The 15,064-nt window shown below is 43.7% G+C and overlaps 1 protein-coding gene across 1 annotated transcript; it reads right to left on the bottom strand.

Annotated features, from left to right (window-relative positions):
• Window positions 1-6,782: 6,782 nt before the first annotated feature.
• Window positions 6,783-10,266, bottom strand: LOC130483044 (C-X-C motif chemokine 13-like). Its single transcript, XM_056855937.1, has 3 exons — window positions 10,203-10,266; window positions 6,975-7,113; window positions 6,783-6,870 (listed from the first exon to the last, which is right to left on the bottom strand). The coding sequence occupies exons 1-3, from the start codon at window positions 10,264-10,266 to the stop codon at window positions 6,783-6,785; spliced, it is 291 nt and encodes a 96-aa protein (XP_056711915.1).
• Window positions 10,267-15,064: the final 4,798 nt, after the last annotated feature.

Raw genomic sequence — 15,064 nt, 5'->3', positions numbered from 1 at the left:
GCCGGGACCCGTTCGTTCTGTTTTATGGACCTGTACAGTTGTAAATCAAAGTATGTAGGAGTGAAGTATGGCAAATATTTTTTTAAAAAGCTGCTGCTTCGAGCTCCTTTCATTATGTGTTTTGATGATACGACTTTTTTTGCACATTTTTGGGGGTGCATATTGGTACCATTTGGCACTAGGGCTGGAACCAAAGTTGTTGTTCATTCCCTTTTCCGGGTTTTTGTTTTTAAGAGATCTCTCTGTCTATATATCTATATCTTATATATTTTAAACTGGCAGGCTTTATTTGTTTCATTGAGAAGCTGCCTTTATAAAGTGGACAAATCAGCCGGGAAGATTTGCAGATGCATATACATCCACAGCTAATGCTCCTTCAACCCCCACCCAACCCTAGCAAAAACAAGTCATCCCTCTCTCTCCCAAACTACCCTTTTTATTTTGCTTTAAAAAAAACAAAACATCCAGAGATAGTTTAATACAGTTGATGTATGGGTCTTTCTGGGAAAGGTTTATAATAAGAAATGCTGTCATTGGAGCACTTAATAACCGACTAAAATCAATACAGCCCACTAACCCCTCACCACCAAAATGTCAGATTAATTTAGGAAGCCAAAAGTGACATTAGACCAAAGCCGTGCTCTGCCATGGGGAAGGGGGAAATGTGCTGCTCCTACAGAGCATTTGCCTGCAGGTTTTGTACAGGGCCGATTTCCCGGTGTCTGCTGCTCCGTGGAAACTCCATTCTGTTTGCACCCATTTCGTTTTCCCCGTTGAAATAAATGGCGCTTGCGCAGAGCAGCAGAGTTTCCGTACCTGTGAATCTCTGATGTCGTGAACTGCGTATGTTGCTCACTCACTTTGTTCATTGTAGAGGTTGCAGCAGCTGACAATCGAGGAGGGGAAAGCTTTGTCTAGCTTGGTGGGGCTTAGCTACTGGATTGCAACCGTATCTCACCCAGAGAACACCGTGGTAGCAATCTCGCCTGTAAAAACTCTGAGGGGGGGGGGAGTTTGCATTATTTTTATTTTAAGGAATTGGACTGCTTTCTGAGAGCCTAGCAGAAGAAAAAATGGACTCTGATAGATCATCAAAGGGAAAGAAGCCGCATAGTAGGAGAGAAAAGGAGAGAAGTTTTAATTGTCAACAGTGGGGGGTGGGTGCCAGAATGCTGTACTTACAATCAGTGGCCAGAGTTATTTGCGTGGTTGGAGTTCACAATCCACAGGTTCCTTTTTACTTTTAAATCTCAGTGCCTCCCTTTTCTTCCCCCACTTTAAGGAAAGAGACAGTTGCTGGAAACCATTTGGCTTCAGACTCCATTCAGAGAAGTGGTTTTCCTAGGTGCATTCCCCCCCCAACATGCAAATGAGTAAGCTGTAGCCATAATCATTCCTCAGATTTCCTTTTCCTGACCCTAGTCGCCAAATAAACCATCTCATGGTTTTAACGATCTTTTAAAATTTTGTTTCTGTTTTCTATCGAGGTTGATTTTTGAATTATTATTTTTTAAAGCTGCTGGTTCATTCCCAACTACTAATTTCTCTTTAGGATGCATTGGAAATCTTTTATTTTCTATTTTTCATGCTCCAGGTGGCCATTTCAAAAGCGTTGTGCCTCGAGAGAGAGAGAGAGAGAGAGAGAGAGAGAGCAGAAAACCATAATGCCGCCTTTTTTTTGTTTTTTGGGGAGGCTGTGACTGCAAACTGCCGAAGGCTGCCATCAGCACCACCTCTCATTTGTTCCAGTGGGGCTGGGGTGGGGTTTCGCAGACCTCGCACTCAGATGGATGGAGGCTGCTGAGCTCGGAGCCCTTTAGTAGAGAAAGCCCTCTGCTTTGCACTTCAAACAGCAAAAGAAAAGGCACAGTACACCCAAGGTTGTGTCTGTAAAGTTTTTCCTGTATTCTGCTTCTTTGCTGCTATATTAAGAGACCTTGAGCTTATATTTTAAACTTTTTCATGCACTTTACTGTTTCTAGTCTCAAAAAATGTGATATTTTTAATAAACGAGAGAATTTTTTTCCATTATGTGAATGAAATTTTTTTAAAGCCTATATTTGTCTCATTCATAACACTTAAAAAAAGGAAAAAGCGAAACGGTTTAAATTAGTTTTAAAATAATTTCAGCACCAATTGTCTGTGGTGTAAAACGTATTTCATAAAGCCATTCTTTTTCTTCCCCCATTTGCTAGCTATGTGTAAAACGACAAAGGAAATTTAATCAGGTGGTAGTAAGAAATACTCCCTCTTTATTAGGGGTGGGGGGGTGGGGATACCCTGCAACAGTTTCTTCAGTGGAGGTCACAGTTCCCGTTCAAAAGTGCCTGCGGCTGGAGGAGGGGTCTGTCTTCCTCCGCTGGAACTTGTTGCATTGGTGTGGAAATTCATAATGAAACGATGGTATATAAAGGCAACAGGACTGCCGCTTAATGTCAGCAGCCCCGTGTCAGGTTTCCCTTTCCATTTCTCCATTATTAAATAGAACTTGTCTGATGTCATGATGCCTTTGTGGGGTGCTTTCTCCCCCACCCACCCCATCCCCTCACTATGGGATGCCTCTTGCGGGGATAGGGAAAGTCTTGACATAACGATATCAAGACCTGAGACAAATTTTATTCTAGATGAAAGAGTGGAAGGAGAACTTAACTGCAGGGCTGCCATTTTTGGCAGCCATCCCCCGTCCTTCTAATAAATGTGTAGTTCCACCATCGGTGTAAATAGCTTGTAAAGCACGGTCAAATTTTCACCTTTTAAAGATGATTTTTTCTTCCCATCTTGGTGCAGGTATCTCTTTTTTATATACCTCAGAAGTATTGCATACGTGGCCATGTGTGTATGTATATAAATATAAATTGACAAAGCAATTACAATATAGTACTGGAAAGTAGAATAGCATGAAAAACTTAATTTTGCGGACATTAACCTTTTTTGTTTGTTTGCTTGGGCCCAACCCACAGGAACAGTCTCCTGTGCAAGCTCCATTAAAATGAGCAAGCATTAGCAGCCCTTGTTCTTTTCATCGGGGTTTGCCCAGAAGAAAATCTCGTGGATTAAAGCTCAGTCATCTACTGTATCTTCATTCGGAGGCATTTATTTTTCTTTCCTGCTCTGGAGGTTTGCACTAACAACTTCCTCCTCTCCATACGTGCATGTTAAATTAGCAATGTGAGCAATATTTCCTACCATACTTCACTCCCAAATATTTTTTGAGATGTTTGTATAAAATGGAGTTTAAAAACAAACAAACACGCCTGTGATTGTATATGAACTGCAGAGGAGCCGGTTTATTAAATAAATTTTAAAAAAATCCTACAATCTTTTGTAACGTTGGGAGGGGGAAAATGAAATAAAAAGATTGGGAAACATTGTGAACGGTTTGTTTTGGTTCTTTCTAGCTGTAGTTAACTTGGGCGTTCCGGTGTGGGGATGCTGCTGAGATGGTTTTTTCCTCTGCTTCCAAGATGACTTTGTACCTTAACCAGTGTGACACACCTAATCCCATCACGCCTGCTATTCACATTTACATACTGTTAACATTTATATACTAATGCTTGTCTGAATTCACTCTCTACTTAAAGACGGATTCACATTCTAGCTGTATCTGAAGAAGTTTGCTGTGGCTCACGAAAGCTCATACCCTGCCAGAAAATATTTTTGTTAGTCTTTAAGGTGCTGCTGGACTCTTGCTCTTTTCTACTTCATAGATCTCTGTTGGTCTTTAAGGTGCTACTGGATTCGAATCCTGATCTTTGACTGCAAACCAACCTGGCTACCTACCTGAACCATATTCTTAAGACTTGACAATAAACCGGAGGCAGCCGTTTATGATTTGAAGATCAGGCTCAAGCAAATGAAAGAATGGACTCAGTGTTTAGGACATAAGAGGTGCCAGTGGGCACAGTAGAAGAAGATGAAGGGCACTTTCACACATGCTGAATAATGCACTTTCAATCCACTTTCACTGCACTCTTGAAGCCGGATTTTATTGTGTGAAATGGCAAAATCCACTTCTGAACTATCATTAAAGTGTTGTCGAAGGCTTTCATTAAAGTGCATTGAAAGTGCATTATTTGGCATGTATGAAAGTACCTGAAGAGTTGGTTTTTATATGCCAACTACCATAATCACATTCCCTTCCCCTTCCCACAGCAGACACCCTGTGAGGTAGGTGGAGCTGAGAGAGCTGTGACTAGCCCAAGGTCACCCAGCTGGCTTCATGTGGAGGAGTGGGGAAACAAATCCAGTCCAGCAGATTAGCATCCGCCACTCATGGGGAGGAGTGGGGAATCAGACCTAGTTCTCCAGAGTCCACTGCTCCAAACAACCGCTCTTAACCACTACACCACGCTAGAATGTTGAGCTCAGACCTGGATTGTAATCCCCACTCAGCCATAGCATTCATTGGATGTCTGGAACTGGGCCCCATCAACCTAACCTACTGTACAGGGTAGCTGTGAGGATAGTTTGCTAATCTACAATTAGGGTCACTGGAAGCTTGCTGTTTTAAGACTGAAAATACACATCTGCTCTTTTTCATGCCTAAACACCAAATGATCAAGATACTGGGAATGACATCAGTGGAGATACTTTAGAAAAATGCACAGCAAGGGGTTAATGTGTATGTATGTATCAGCTGGTGTTCTATCTTAAGGCAAATTTATATTTCTTGCTCTTCATCCCAAAAATCCAGATCAGTTGTTGACACTCATCGCTTTCAAGAAAAGCAAAGACATTTCAGGCTGCAGTACTGAGTAAATATAATTAAAAGAAACACAAATAAAGGCAAAGGGGATGATGCGGTGATTTGAATCAGTTCCTTCTGGCTTCATTTGTGGCTTCCTGTCCTGGTCACTCACTACGATTGTCTGTAATTTAGAAAAAGGGAACCTTGTTAAGCAATATGATGTAAGCCAAGAACGAATCCCTGTGAAGGACTTCAGAAGGGAAAGATAGCATATCCATCAATGGCCTACAATAGAAGTGACTGGAAATTAAGGATACACCCTAAAAACCAACTTACAGTGAAACAATTGCATACTGTTGTATTGTTTTGTTCCTGAAGTTAAAAAACCCCTATAATTTAGAGTTTACAAAATGATGCATGTATTCTCTTGGTAATCTTTGAGCAGGTATCTGAGACAAATATGCCTGTTCTACATTAGTCTTTGCAACAGACTAATAAAGGTGGTGTCAGCATTATTGGCTTACTGTTATAGGGCTGGGCCTATAGCCCCCCTCATAAGTTCACAGCAGAGCCGACATTTGAACTGGTGACTTTGCAGCTGCCTTATACTGAAGCAGTATTGTCTACTCAGACCGGCAGCAGCTCTACAGGGTCGCAGGCAGAGCTCTTTCACTGGAGATGCCGGGGAGGGAGAGAGAGAGATACATATACATATATACATATACATATATATATATATATATATATACACACACACACACACATATGCACACAAACTTTTTCCTTTTCCTTTTGATTACAGGTATAAAAGGAGTACAATAACAGCATAGGTGGTTAATACATTTAGAAATGAAAAGAAGGGATTTTCAACAGGGGAGTAGTGGGAAGGAGGGGGACCCAAAATATCATCGATCATGTCCTGCTGCAACTTCCCTCCAGATATTTTCCACCTGTGGAGTTTCAGAAGCCAGTCAAACACATGTCTGAATGTTACAGATGTAGTAGAAACAGCTGTGAAGCTCAGCTGAGGAAACGTGAGTGATGGGAAAATGGCTGTGAGTCCCCTTTCGGCTTCTGTACTGAGAACTGCCCTTCCGTGTTCCGCTTTTAAGCAAAAAGTTAGGTGGGGTCTATCAAGGGGTTTTATTACAACTGCCAGGAACTTCTTGTTTGGCCCATAGTAGAATTATGGCTGTGAGGAAATTGCATTCCCACCAATTTGCCACTTGCAATATTTTGCTTCTGGAAAAATGTCACTGAGTTTTCGTTGTGTGTGTACCAAGATTAAGTCTTGAATGGTGCTGAAAATGTTTGGGTTGGCTGGATGATGTTTGTTTAAGTTATTGGGGAGACTTGAAGTACTCATTACTAAATTTCACATTTATAGATTATGGAGAACCTTGCGGTGAAGGCTGGAGGGAGACCGCCAGCCTTTATGAAACGTGGGTGGCTCTAGCCAGTGTTTTCCCACTCAATCCTGCACAATTTCCATCCATTACTCCTGTTCTGGTCCCATATAACTTTTGTCCATGTAGATCCCATGATCATTCTGGCTGGGGGGTTTCCAAGAAAGAGAGCTCAGAGATTCTAAAAGGGCTGTCATTTGGGGCCCTCCACCACATTATGATTAAAAAGAAGAGTTGGTTTTTATATGCCGACTTTCTCTGCCACTTATGAGAGAATCAAACCGGCTTACAATCACCTTCCCCCACACAACAGACATCCTGTGAGGTAGGTGGGGCTGAGAGAGCTCTGAGATGTGACTAGCCCAAGGTCACCCGGCTGGCTTCATGTGTAGGAGTGGGGAAACCAACCTGGTTCACTAGATTAGCCTCTGCCACTCATGTGGAGGAGTGGGGAAATCCAACCCGGTTCTCCAGATCATAGTCCAACATACCAGACCACCGCTCTTAACCACTACATCCTCAACAAAGTGGCGACATTTTTAAAAAAAATGAAGGTAGGATTTGTATTCTAATTTAGGGCCTACAAGTGGCTAGGTGTGCCTGGAATTGGATTAGAATTTTTTCTGCTAAGGATTATGCAATGCACACCTTCTTAAGTAACCATGCTAGGAAGTGAATAATGAAATAGATTACCTCTGGGTCAAGGTCTTCATTAACTTCTGAACCCAAGCAGCATTAGGATTGACACAGATCTTCCGGTCCTTTTTTGTGATTAATCTGAAACACAAAGAAGAGTATCACTTGACTCCAGCCTCTATCCTTTCAGTGATTTCTTAACAAAACCAAGCAGTAAGAAGAGAAGGCCCATGGCCTTGACTTACATGATTTCCTTCCTTCGGCAATATACACTCTGAGGAAACACTTGAACAGACTTCAAGTGCGCGAGAGCAAAGACTGCTGAGGTTTGCTTGGCACATTTACATCTTCTCATGTGAACGACAAGGCTTTCTATAGGAAGGCCTGCAGACAAATGTAGATGAAAAGGCTTATTTTCTGCCATAGAAACATAGAATCATAGAGTTGGAAGGGACCACCAGGGTCATCTAGTCCAACCCCCTGCACAATGCAGGAAATTCACAACTACCTCCCCCCCACACCTGTAGTGACCCCTACTCCATGCCCAGAAGATGGCCAAGGTGCCCTCCCTCTCATGATCTGCCTAAGGTCATAGAATCAGCAATGTTGACAGATGGCCATCTAGCCTCTGTTTAAAAACCTCCAGGGAAGGAGAGCTTACCACCTCCCAAGGAAGCCTGTTCCACTGAGGAACCACTCTGTCAGAAAATTCTTCCTAATGTCTAGAAGAAAACTCTTTTGATTTAATTTCAACCTGTTGGTTCTGGTCTGACCTTCTGGAGCAACAAAAAACAACTCAGCACCTGAAGATGGTTCAACCTTTCCTCATAGGACTTGGTCTCCAGACCCCTCACCATCTTTGCTGCCCTCCTCTGGACACGTTCCAGCTTGTCTACATCTTTCTAAATTGTGGTGCCCAAAACTGAACATAATACTCTAGGTGAGGTCTAACTAGATCATTGTGATCTCCAGAGTGTTGACTGTGAGCACCATGGCGCCTGCGGATGGGTCTCCCAGCAGCCGTTTGGTTATTTGAGAAAGCACAGCCACCAGTACTGACTTTCCTCGATCTCACGGCTGCAGGAGGTGCTTCAGAAAACCCCAAGAAGCATCACCTTTGGGAGAAATATCTTAACCGATGAGCTGGACTACAGTGAAAGACAAAAGAGAACTAAATCCCTGCTGGTGAGCTAGGTGAAAGGTTTGTGCTTTAGGCTAGCTGCATGGGGAAGGGCCTTAGCTCAGTGGTAGAGCATCTGCCTGGCATGCAGAAGGTCCCAGGTTCAATCCATGGCATCTCCAGTTAAAGGGACTAGGCAAGTAGGTGATGTGAAAGACCTCTGCCTGAGACCCTGGAGAGCCGCTGCCAGTCTGAGTAGACAATACTGACTTTGACGGACCAAGGGTCTGCTTCAATAGAAGGCAGCTTCATGTGTTCATGCGACTTGCATAGGAGCAGTTTCCCAAGGGATGGCAGCAGTGAAACTTCGGAAACTTGAACCCAAAGATTTAGCAAACTCTAGTTGGAGAACGTCATCTGGAAGGTATGGCATTATTATCCCTTGGCTACTGGGGGAGAGAAGGTTGTCTAGTCGGTTGAGTTCATTGCAGAGGTGAGATTTAAATCTAGCCCTTCATAGCTCAAGTCTCTAATGACTGCAATATACTGCCTCTACACCAAGATGGACCGCTCACACATTTCACAAGAAAAAAGCAAAACATCATAGCAATAGTCTGGATCTGGTGAGCAGTCAGGGAAAGACACAAAGAAGAAGAAGAAGAGTTGGTTTTTATATGCTGACTTTCTCTACCACTTAAGGGAGACTCAAATCGGCTTACAGTCCCCTTCCTTTCCCCTCCCCACAACAGACACCCTGTGAGTTAGGTGGGGCTGAGAGAGCTCTAAGAGAGCTGTAACTTGCCCAAGCTCACCCAGCTGGCTTTGGTTTTGTATTTTTACCCACTTACATTCATCCTAAACATTACAAAATGGGCTTTTCTTATGTTCTTATATAGGTCTAAAAATAGATGGTTAAAAAGGTGCATCGGATTAAGAGCAAAAATAATTTCACCATAATTGAAGGCTTAAAATTCCAAAATGATTACAAGTAGGGTGGATCCTGTAACAACCTTCTACCATCTAACATTTATTCCAGAGGAAGGAGACTTGCTCCGAAGGAAGATTCCCACCACAAAAGCTACCCAAGTTTGTGTAAATGACATTAGGTTTGTGAAAAGAAGAAGAGAACTCTCGAAAGCGTATATCCCAAAAATCTCATTGGTCCATATGGTGCTAGTGGACTTGATTCTAGCTGTTCTCTGAGGCATGAAGCTGAGAAGGAGTAACTAGCCCAAGGTTACCCAGTGAAACTCATGGCTGAGTGGGGATTTGAACCTGGACCTCTCCTAGTCAGAGTAGCTATGGCAAACCATTAAAGAACTTCTATGGTTCAGGCTAGCCTGATCTCATCAGCTCTCATCAGCTAAGTAGGGTTGACCTTGGTAAGTATTTGGATGGGAGTCCACTAAGGAATACCAGGGTCGCTATGCAGAGGAAGGCAATGGCAAACCACCTCTGCAAATCTCTTTTTAAAAAATGCTTATTTTATATAAAAGGGATACAGAAGGAAAAAAAGGAGGGGGAGAATAAAATAAAAGATATATCATCCTTCAAGCTTCCACATTGTTTAAATTTAAAAGGAAAAGAAAAGATATTGGCAGATGTTCTGACATTCATCCTAAACATTACAACATCTTGTGTGTGTAAAGTGCTGTCAAGTCACAGCCGACTTATGGCGACCCCTTTTTGGGGTTTTCATGGCAAGAGACTAACAGAGGTGGTTTGCCAGCTCCTTCCTCTGCACAGCAACCCTTGGTGGTGTCCCATCCAAATACTAACCAGGGCTGACCCTGCTTCGCTTCTGATGAGATCAGGCTAGCCTGGGCCATCCAGGTCAGGGTACAACATCTTAAGAATCACTAAAAAGGGAAGAGAATATATATATATATTTCATCCTCTAAGCTACCACATCAGCTAGACTTTAGAAAAAAGAATCTAATACCATAACGTCTATTGGTATCTTAAACGTATGCATATCTTGTATATCGCTAAAAATTCTCTTATAAACTAGCTTCTACCTTATTAAATTATTTATTTGTCACCTTAATGGTAATTGTAGAAAGGCTGCCTTGCATATCCTCCTGGGTTGCCATAAGTCAGCTGGGACTTGACGGCACTTCACACACATATAACCCAAAACACACAGGTGGTGGAAAAGCTGTCTGCATATGTTCAGAAATAATAATTTTATCATTACATCGCAGGTTTTGGGGTTGACCTCTAGCATCAGGAATAGATTTTGACGCTAAACCACGCTTCAGATTGAGGCCTGAGTGAATAAAACTGAAGGGTCGCCATGAGTCGGAAGTGACTTTACAGTACTTAACACACACACAAGGCCAAAATTACTTACCCTGGAGTTGAAGGATGTGGCTTGTAAGCAGCCCTAGGGCCAATGCCACAATTAGACCTTTCATGATGGCTCCGGATGAGTCTGGCTCAAAAGAAATTCCTCTCTTTATACCCACTCACAAAAAGGGAACTCGCCGATGTTACAGTGAATGGTAGAAAACCCCAAGGCAGACGGGAGAAACCTCTCTGCTTGCGTTTGTCAAAGATAAAAACTTCCCAGCCTATTTCTTCTTCCTCAGGCTAAAAAAAGAATGGGCAAATGGGTTAAATGGGCAAACCAGAACTTAATGCAAATGTGAAGCAGAAGTCAGATGGCTACACCATCCGCTGGACACGGGTGAACGGGGAATTCTCTTGCGCAGGCCCTGGTGAAATGAACATGCATGAAGCTGCCTTATTCTGAATCAGACCATGGGGCCACCAAAGTCAGTACTGTCTACTCAGACTGGTACTGGTGGGTCTCAGGCTGAGGTCCTTCAGGTCACCTGCAAGCTGATCCTTACCGGAGATGCTGGGGATTGAACCTGGAACCTGCACGCCAAGCAGATGCTCTACCACTGAGCCATGGCCCCTCTCAAAGGATAAGAACATAAGAGCATAAGGAAGGCCCTGCTGGATCAGACCAAGGTCCATCAAGTCCAACAGTCTGTTCACAAAGTGGCCAACCGGGGGCCTCTAGGAGGCCACAAACAAGATGACTGCAGCAGCACCGTCCTGCCTGTGTTCCACCGCACCCGAAATAATAGGCATGCTCCTCTGATACTAGAGAGAATAGGTATGCATCATGACTAGTGTCCATTTTTACTAGTAGCCATGGGTAGCCCTCTCCTCCATGAACATGTCCACTCCCCTCTTAAAGCCTTCCAAGTTGGCAGCCATCACCACATCCTGGGGCAGGGAGTTCCACAATTTAAGGATAAATGGATGAGTACCACACAAGAGACCCATTCGTCTTTGTAGAGCTTGCAAAGGAAAACTTGGATTCTGACTGTTATAATCTGCAGGAATTTATATCAATTTATGTGGGATAGGGGATAGGACAGGACCCATATCACTTTATTCCTCAGGACTAAACTAGCACTTTGAGCAGCCCAGGACAGTGGTTGGCAATGGCCACCCTTTGTTGAGTTTTCTTCATTATGTGGAGTCGCAACCAGCAAGGCCCTGCTTCTGTCCTTTATAGATATTGTCTATGAGACACAGGATGTTTACACAGTTCCTTCTGTCAAACATAGAAACATAGAGCTGGAAGGGACCTCAAGGGCCATCTAGTCCAGCTCCCTGCACAGTGCAGGGAATTCACAGCTATCTTCTCCCACACCCATTTCCCCAGTGACCCCTGCTCTACACCCAGAGGAAGGCAAAAAACCTCCAGGGTTTCCTGGCCAATCTGGTCTGGAGGAAAATTCCTTCTAGGCCCTAAAGGGGCGAACGTCATTACCCAGGCTTTTGCAAGCTGTCCGTCAGGATTATGTTTATCCCTCTTTCCCTACCTGGAGGTAAATTGCATACCCCAGAGATGATTAGGTAAAGTTTGTACTGTGGCTTTCAATAGGCACCTTAATGAAAGTGACATCAGCAACTGTGAGTGAGTAAAAACGTATTCAACAAATAATATTGATTTATACCCCAGTTTCCTTTCCGATGGAGACCTAAAGTGGCTTGCAACCTTTCCTCCTTCATTTCTTCTCACGACAGCCCTATGAGGTAGGTTAGGCGGAGAGGGTAAGACTGGCTCAGAGCCAGCCATCGAGCTTCCATGGTAGAGTGGGAATTCGAACCCGGCTCTCGCAGTCTGAAGTTCTGACCACTACGCCACTCTATCTTTCAGAAATCTCCCTGCTGAACTGAAGTAGCCGCATTTTGTAGGTGAAGTACCTGGGTAACCCAGATGAGCCTTAATGTGTGCTTTTTCAATGCTAGAGAAATCTTGCAAGTTTCTTTGTTAGGGTTGCCGGGTTCCTCTTTGCCACCGGCGGGAGGTTTTTGGGGCGGAGCCTGAGGAGGGTGGGGTTTGGGGAGGGGAGGGACTTCCATGCCATAGAGTCCAATTGTCAAAGCAGCCATTTTCTCCAGGTGAACTGATCTCTATTGGCTGGAGATCAGTTGTAATAGCAGGAGGTCCATAGCTAATACCTGGAGGTTGGCAACCCTATTATTTGTGCATCAGCATACATTTTCCATGTTCTGCTAGGTCACGCTAGGCTATTCAGAGATTACAGGTAATATTTTCCCCCCACCTCAGCTAACCTGTTTGCTTTGCCAGGAGGGTAATTCCTGCTTTTGAGCACACAACTATTTGATTTACAGCTTACGGGAATTTGTTGTGTTCTGGTAAAATAATCTACTTGTACAAAAAAAAGGAACGTTTTTTTTTTATCTGCTTACCTTCGTTTTCGTGTTTGTTTATTGGAGCAACAATATTCAAACTAAGAAAGCTGGCATCCCTAACGCGTAGGCTGGCTTCTGCATCTGCCTCGTTCTTATTAGATCTTGGCTTTTTACAACACGATCCATCTTCGACTCATTGGGCCCATTCCAAATGTTTTAAAGGCTTTGCAGCAATCAGAGTTCCCTCTGAGCCTGTTATAGGAAATACTCAATTTGCTCAGAAATGTGCATGCAGCATTTGTTTCCTGACTCTGAGAAAAGAAAGGGAGAAGCCCCTGCCACCATGAAAGAACTGACTGGCGCCTATAATCTTTCATTCTGAGCAGTAAATGGTAGAGATATTAGACAGTGCGCTAAGAAACCCCACCCCGCCAAAACGGTCTGCGGAACAATTCCTAAAAGTCTCTCCAGTTTCCTGATATGGTCACATGTCTAGAATCAATAGGGTTGCCAACCTCCAGGTACTAGCTGGCGATCGCCTGCTGTTACAACTGATCTCCAGCCAATAAGAGATTAGTTCACCTGGAGAAAATGCCGCTTTGGCCATTGGACTCTATGGCATTGAAGTCCAGGATGGTGCTGCTGCACTCGTCTTGTTTGTGGGCTTCCTAGAGGCACCTGGTTGGCCCCTGTGTGAACAGACTGCTGGACTTGATGGACCTTGGTCTGATCCAGCATGGCCTTCCTTATGTTCTTATGTTCTATGTTCATCCCCTCCCTAAACCCCACTCTCCTCAGACTCCAAAAACCTCCTGCTGGTGGCAAAGAGGGACCTGACAACCCTACCTTTAAGGTGCTGCTCTTCTACTGCAGGCCAACATGGCTGCCTTCTGAAATCCCCCCTCTGTCATAGGGGCTTCCACCAGCAGAACTATTTGGCATTCCCTCGCCTTCCTGGTTATGTGTTTCGTTTAATTGCTATTTTCAGTTGTTTCATATATACATGTATATGATATTAAGGGCTGGAAAATACCTGGAGATTTTTGGGGCGGAGCCTGATGAGGGTGGGGTTTGGGGCGGGGAGGGACTTCAATGCCATAGAGTCCAATTGCCAAAGCGGCCCTTTTCTCCAGGTGAACTGATCTCTATCGGCTGGAGATCAGTTGTAATAGCAGGAGATCTCCAGCCACCACCTGGACGTTGGCAAACCTAAATATATATGAAGTTGGTTGGTTTTAATGTTTTCAACTGGTCACTACCTTGAGGACCCTAAATCAAATGGAAAGGCAGCATAAAATGTTTTAATTTATTTTTTAAAAAACACAGTTTATATTGGAATTTTCCAGCTTATTGGTACACCCGTAGTCCATAGGTACATGTAAGTCTTCCCAATGGGGCAAATATGGCTGTTTTCCTATGGCTATGACTATTTCCTATGTATCTCGTGCTGTTTTGGATCAGGGAAACCATGCTAAAGAGAAAACGTAGGTCCCGCTCCCTATTAGGGTTGCCAACCTCCAGGTGGGGCCTGGAGATCTTCTAGAATTACAAATGATCTCCATGAAAATACTGTTGATAGTCATGCACACACATGAAGCTGCCTTATACAGAATCAGAGGCGGATCTACTATGAAACTAATTAAGCTTAAGCTTTAGGGCCCCTAATCCCGGAGGGGGCCCCTGAAGCAACTTTTTTTAATGAGTGAATTTCTCAACAAAATCGATGGAGTTTTTTAAGTGATAGAATCATAAGCCAATGGGTTTAAGTATTTAATATTGACTTTAGAATATGCTCTAATACCCATTTCATATGGCCTCAAAGTGTCCCTGTAATTGGTTAAATTTCAAATTTTTCTCGAGGGCTTGCAGGGCCTGAACCCCCAGCTGTAAGGGCTCACTGAGCTCGCCAGAATCCATTCACAGCCTACATTTTGGCAGCTGGATTGTCAGATCCTTTGTTGGTGCATGGCTTAATAGTTCTGTAGTTTTATTTCATCACTGTATGGCCCATTTTCAAGGACTCCACCCCACCACCCTGTTCTCCACCATTTGAGCCTCGAGGTCCTTGCAAGGGCAGCAAGGCCCTTTGGACCTTGTTGGACGATGCCCAATTGTTGCTGGTTGCGAAGGGGGCCCCATAACAGTTCAAGCTTCAGGGCCCCAAAAATGTAGGTCTGCCACTGTACTGACTCAGACCCTGAGTCCATCAAAGTCAGTCTTGTCTACTCGGACCAGCAGCGGCTTTCCAAGGTCTCAGGTAGAAGTCTTTCACTTCAGCTACTTACCTAGTCCCTTTAAGGGACTATGGAGATGCCAGGGATTAAACCTGGGACCTTCTGCATGCCAAGCAGATGCTCCACCACTGAGCCACAGCCCCTCCCCTTATGCTATTTTTCCTCTACTAAATGGCAAGAAAATTTGCTTACATTATCAGTGGCTTCCTCTCAAGACATTCTATACATTCTTATTTGAACAAAAAAAAATATTTTTTAAAAAAGAGCTTCCTAAGTATATCAAACTATTGTGTGCACT

The sequence above is a fragment of the Euleptes europaea genome, chromosome 9 (assembly GCF_029931775.1).
Source record: "Euleptes europaea isolate rEulEur1 chromosome 9, rEulEur1.hap1, whole genome shotgun sequence".
NCBI classification, from domain to species: domain Eukaryota; kingdom Metazoa; phylum Chordata; class Lepidosauria; order Squamata; family Sphaerodactylidae; genus Euleptes; species Euleptes europaea.
The sequence above is the reverse complement of the archived record's forward strand: the minus strand, read 5'-3'. Positions and strand labels throughout refer to the sequence as shown.

Coding starts and splice junctions, on each gene's coding strand:
- LOC130483044 (XM_056855937.1), bottom strand. CDS start 10,266: ATGAAAGGTCTAATTGTGGCATTGGCCCTAGGGCTGCTTACAAGCCAC. Junction 7,114..10,202: donor CCACATCCTTCAACTCCAGG/GTAAGTAATTTT, acceptor ATTTGTCTGCAG/GCCTTCCTATAGAAAGCCTT. Junction 6,871..6,974: donor TGCCGAAGGAAGGAAATCAT/GTAAGTCAAGGC, acceptor TTTGTGTTTCAG/ATTAATCACAAAAAAGGACC.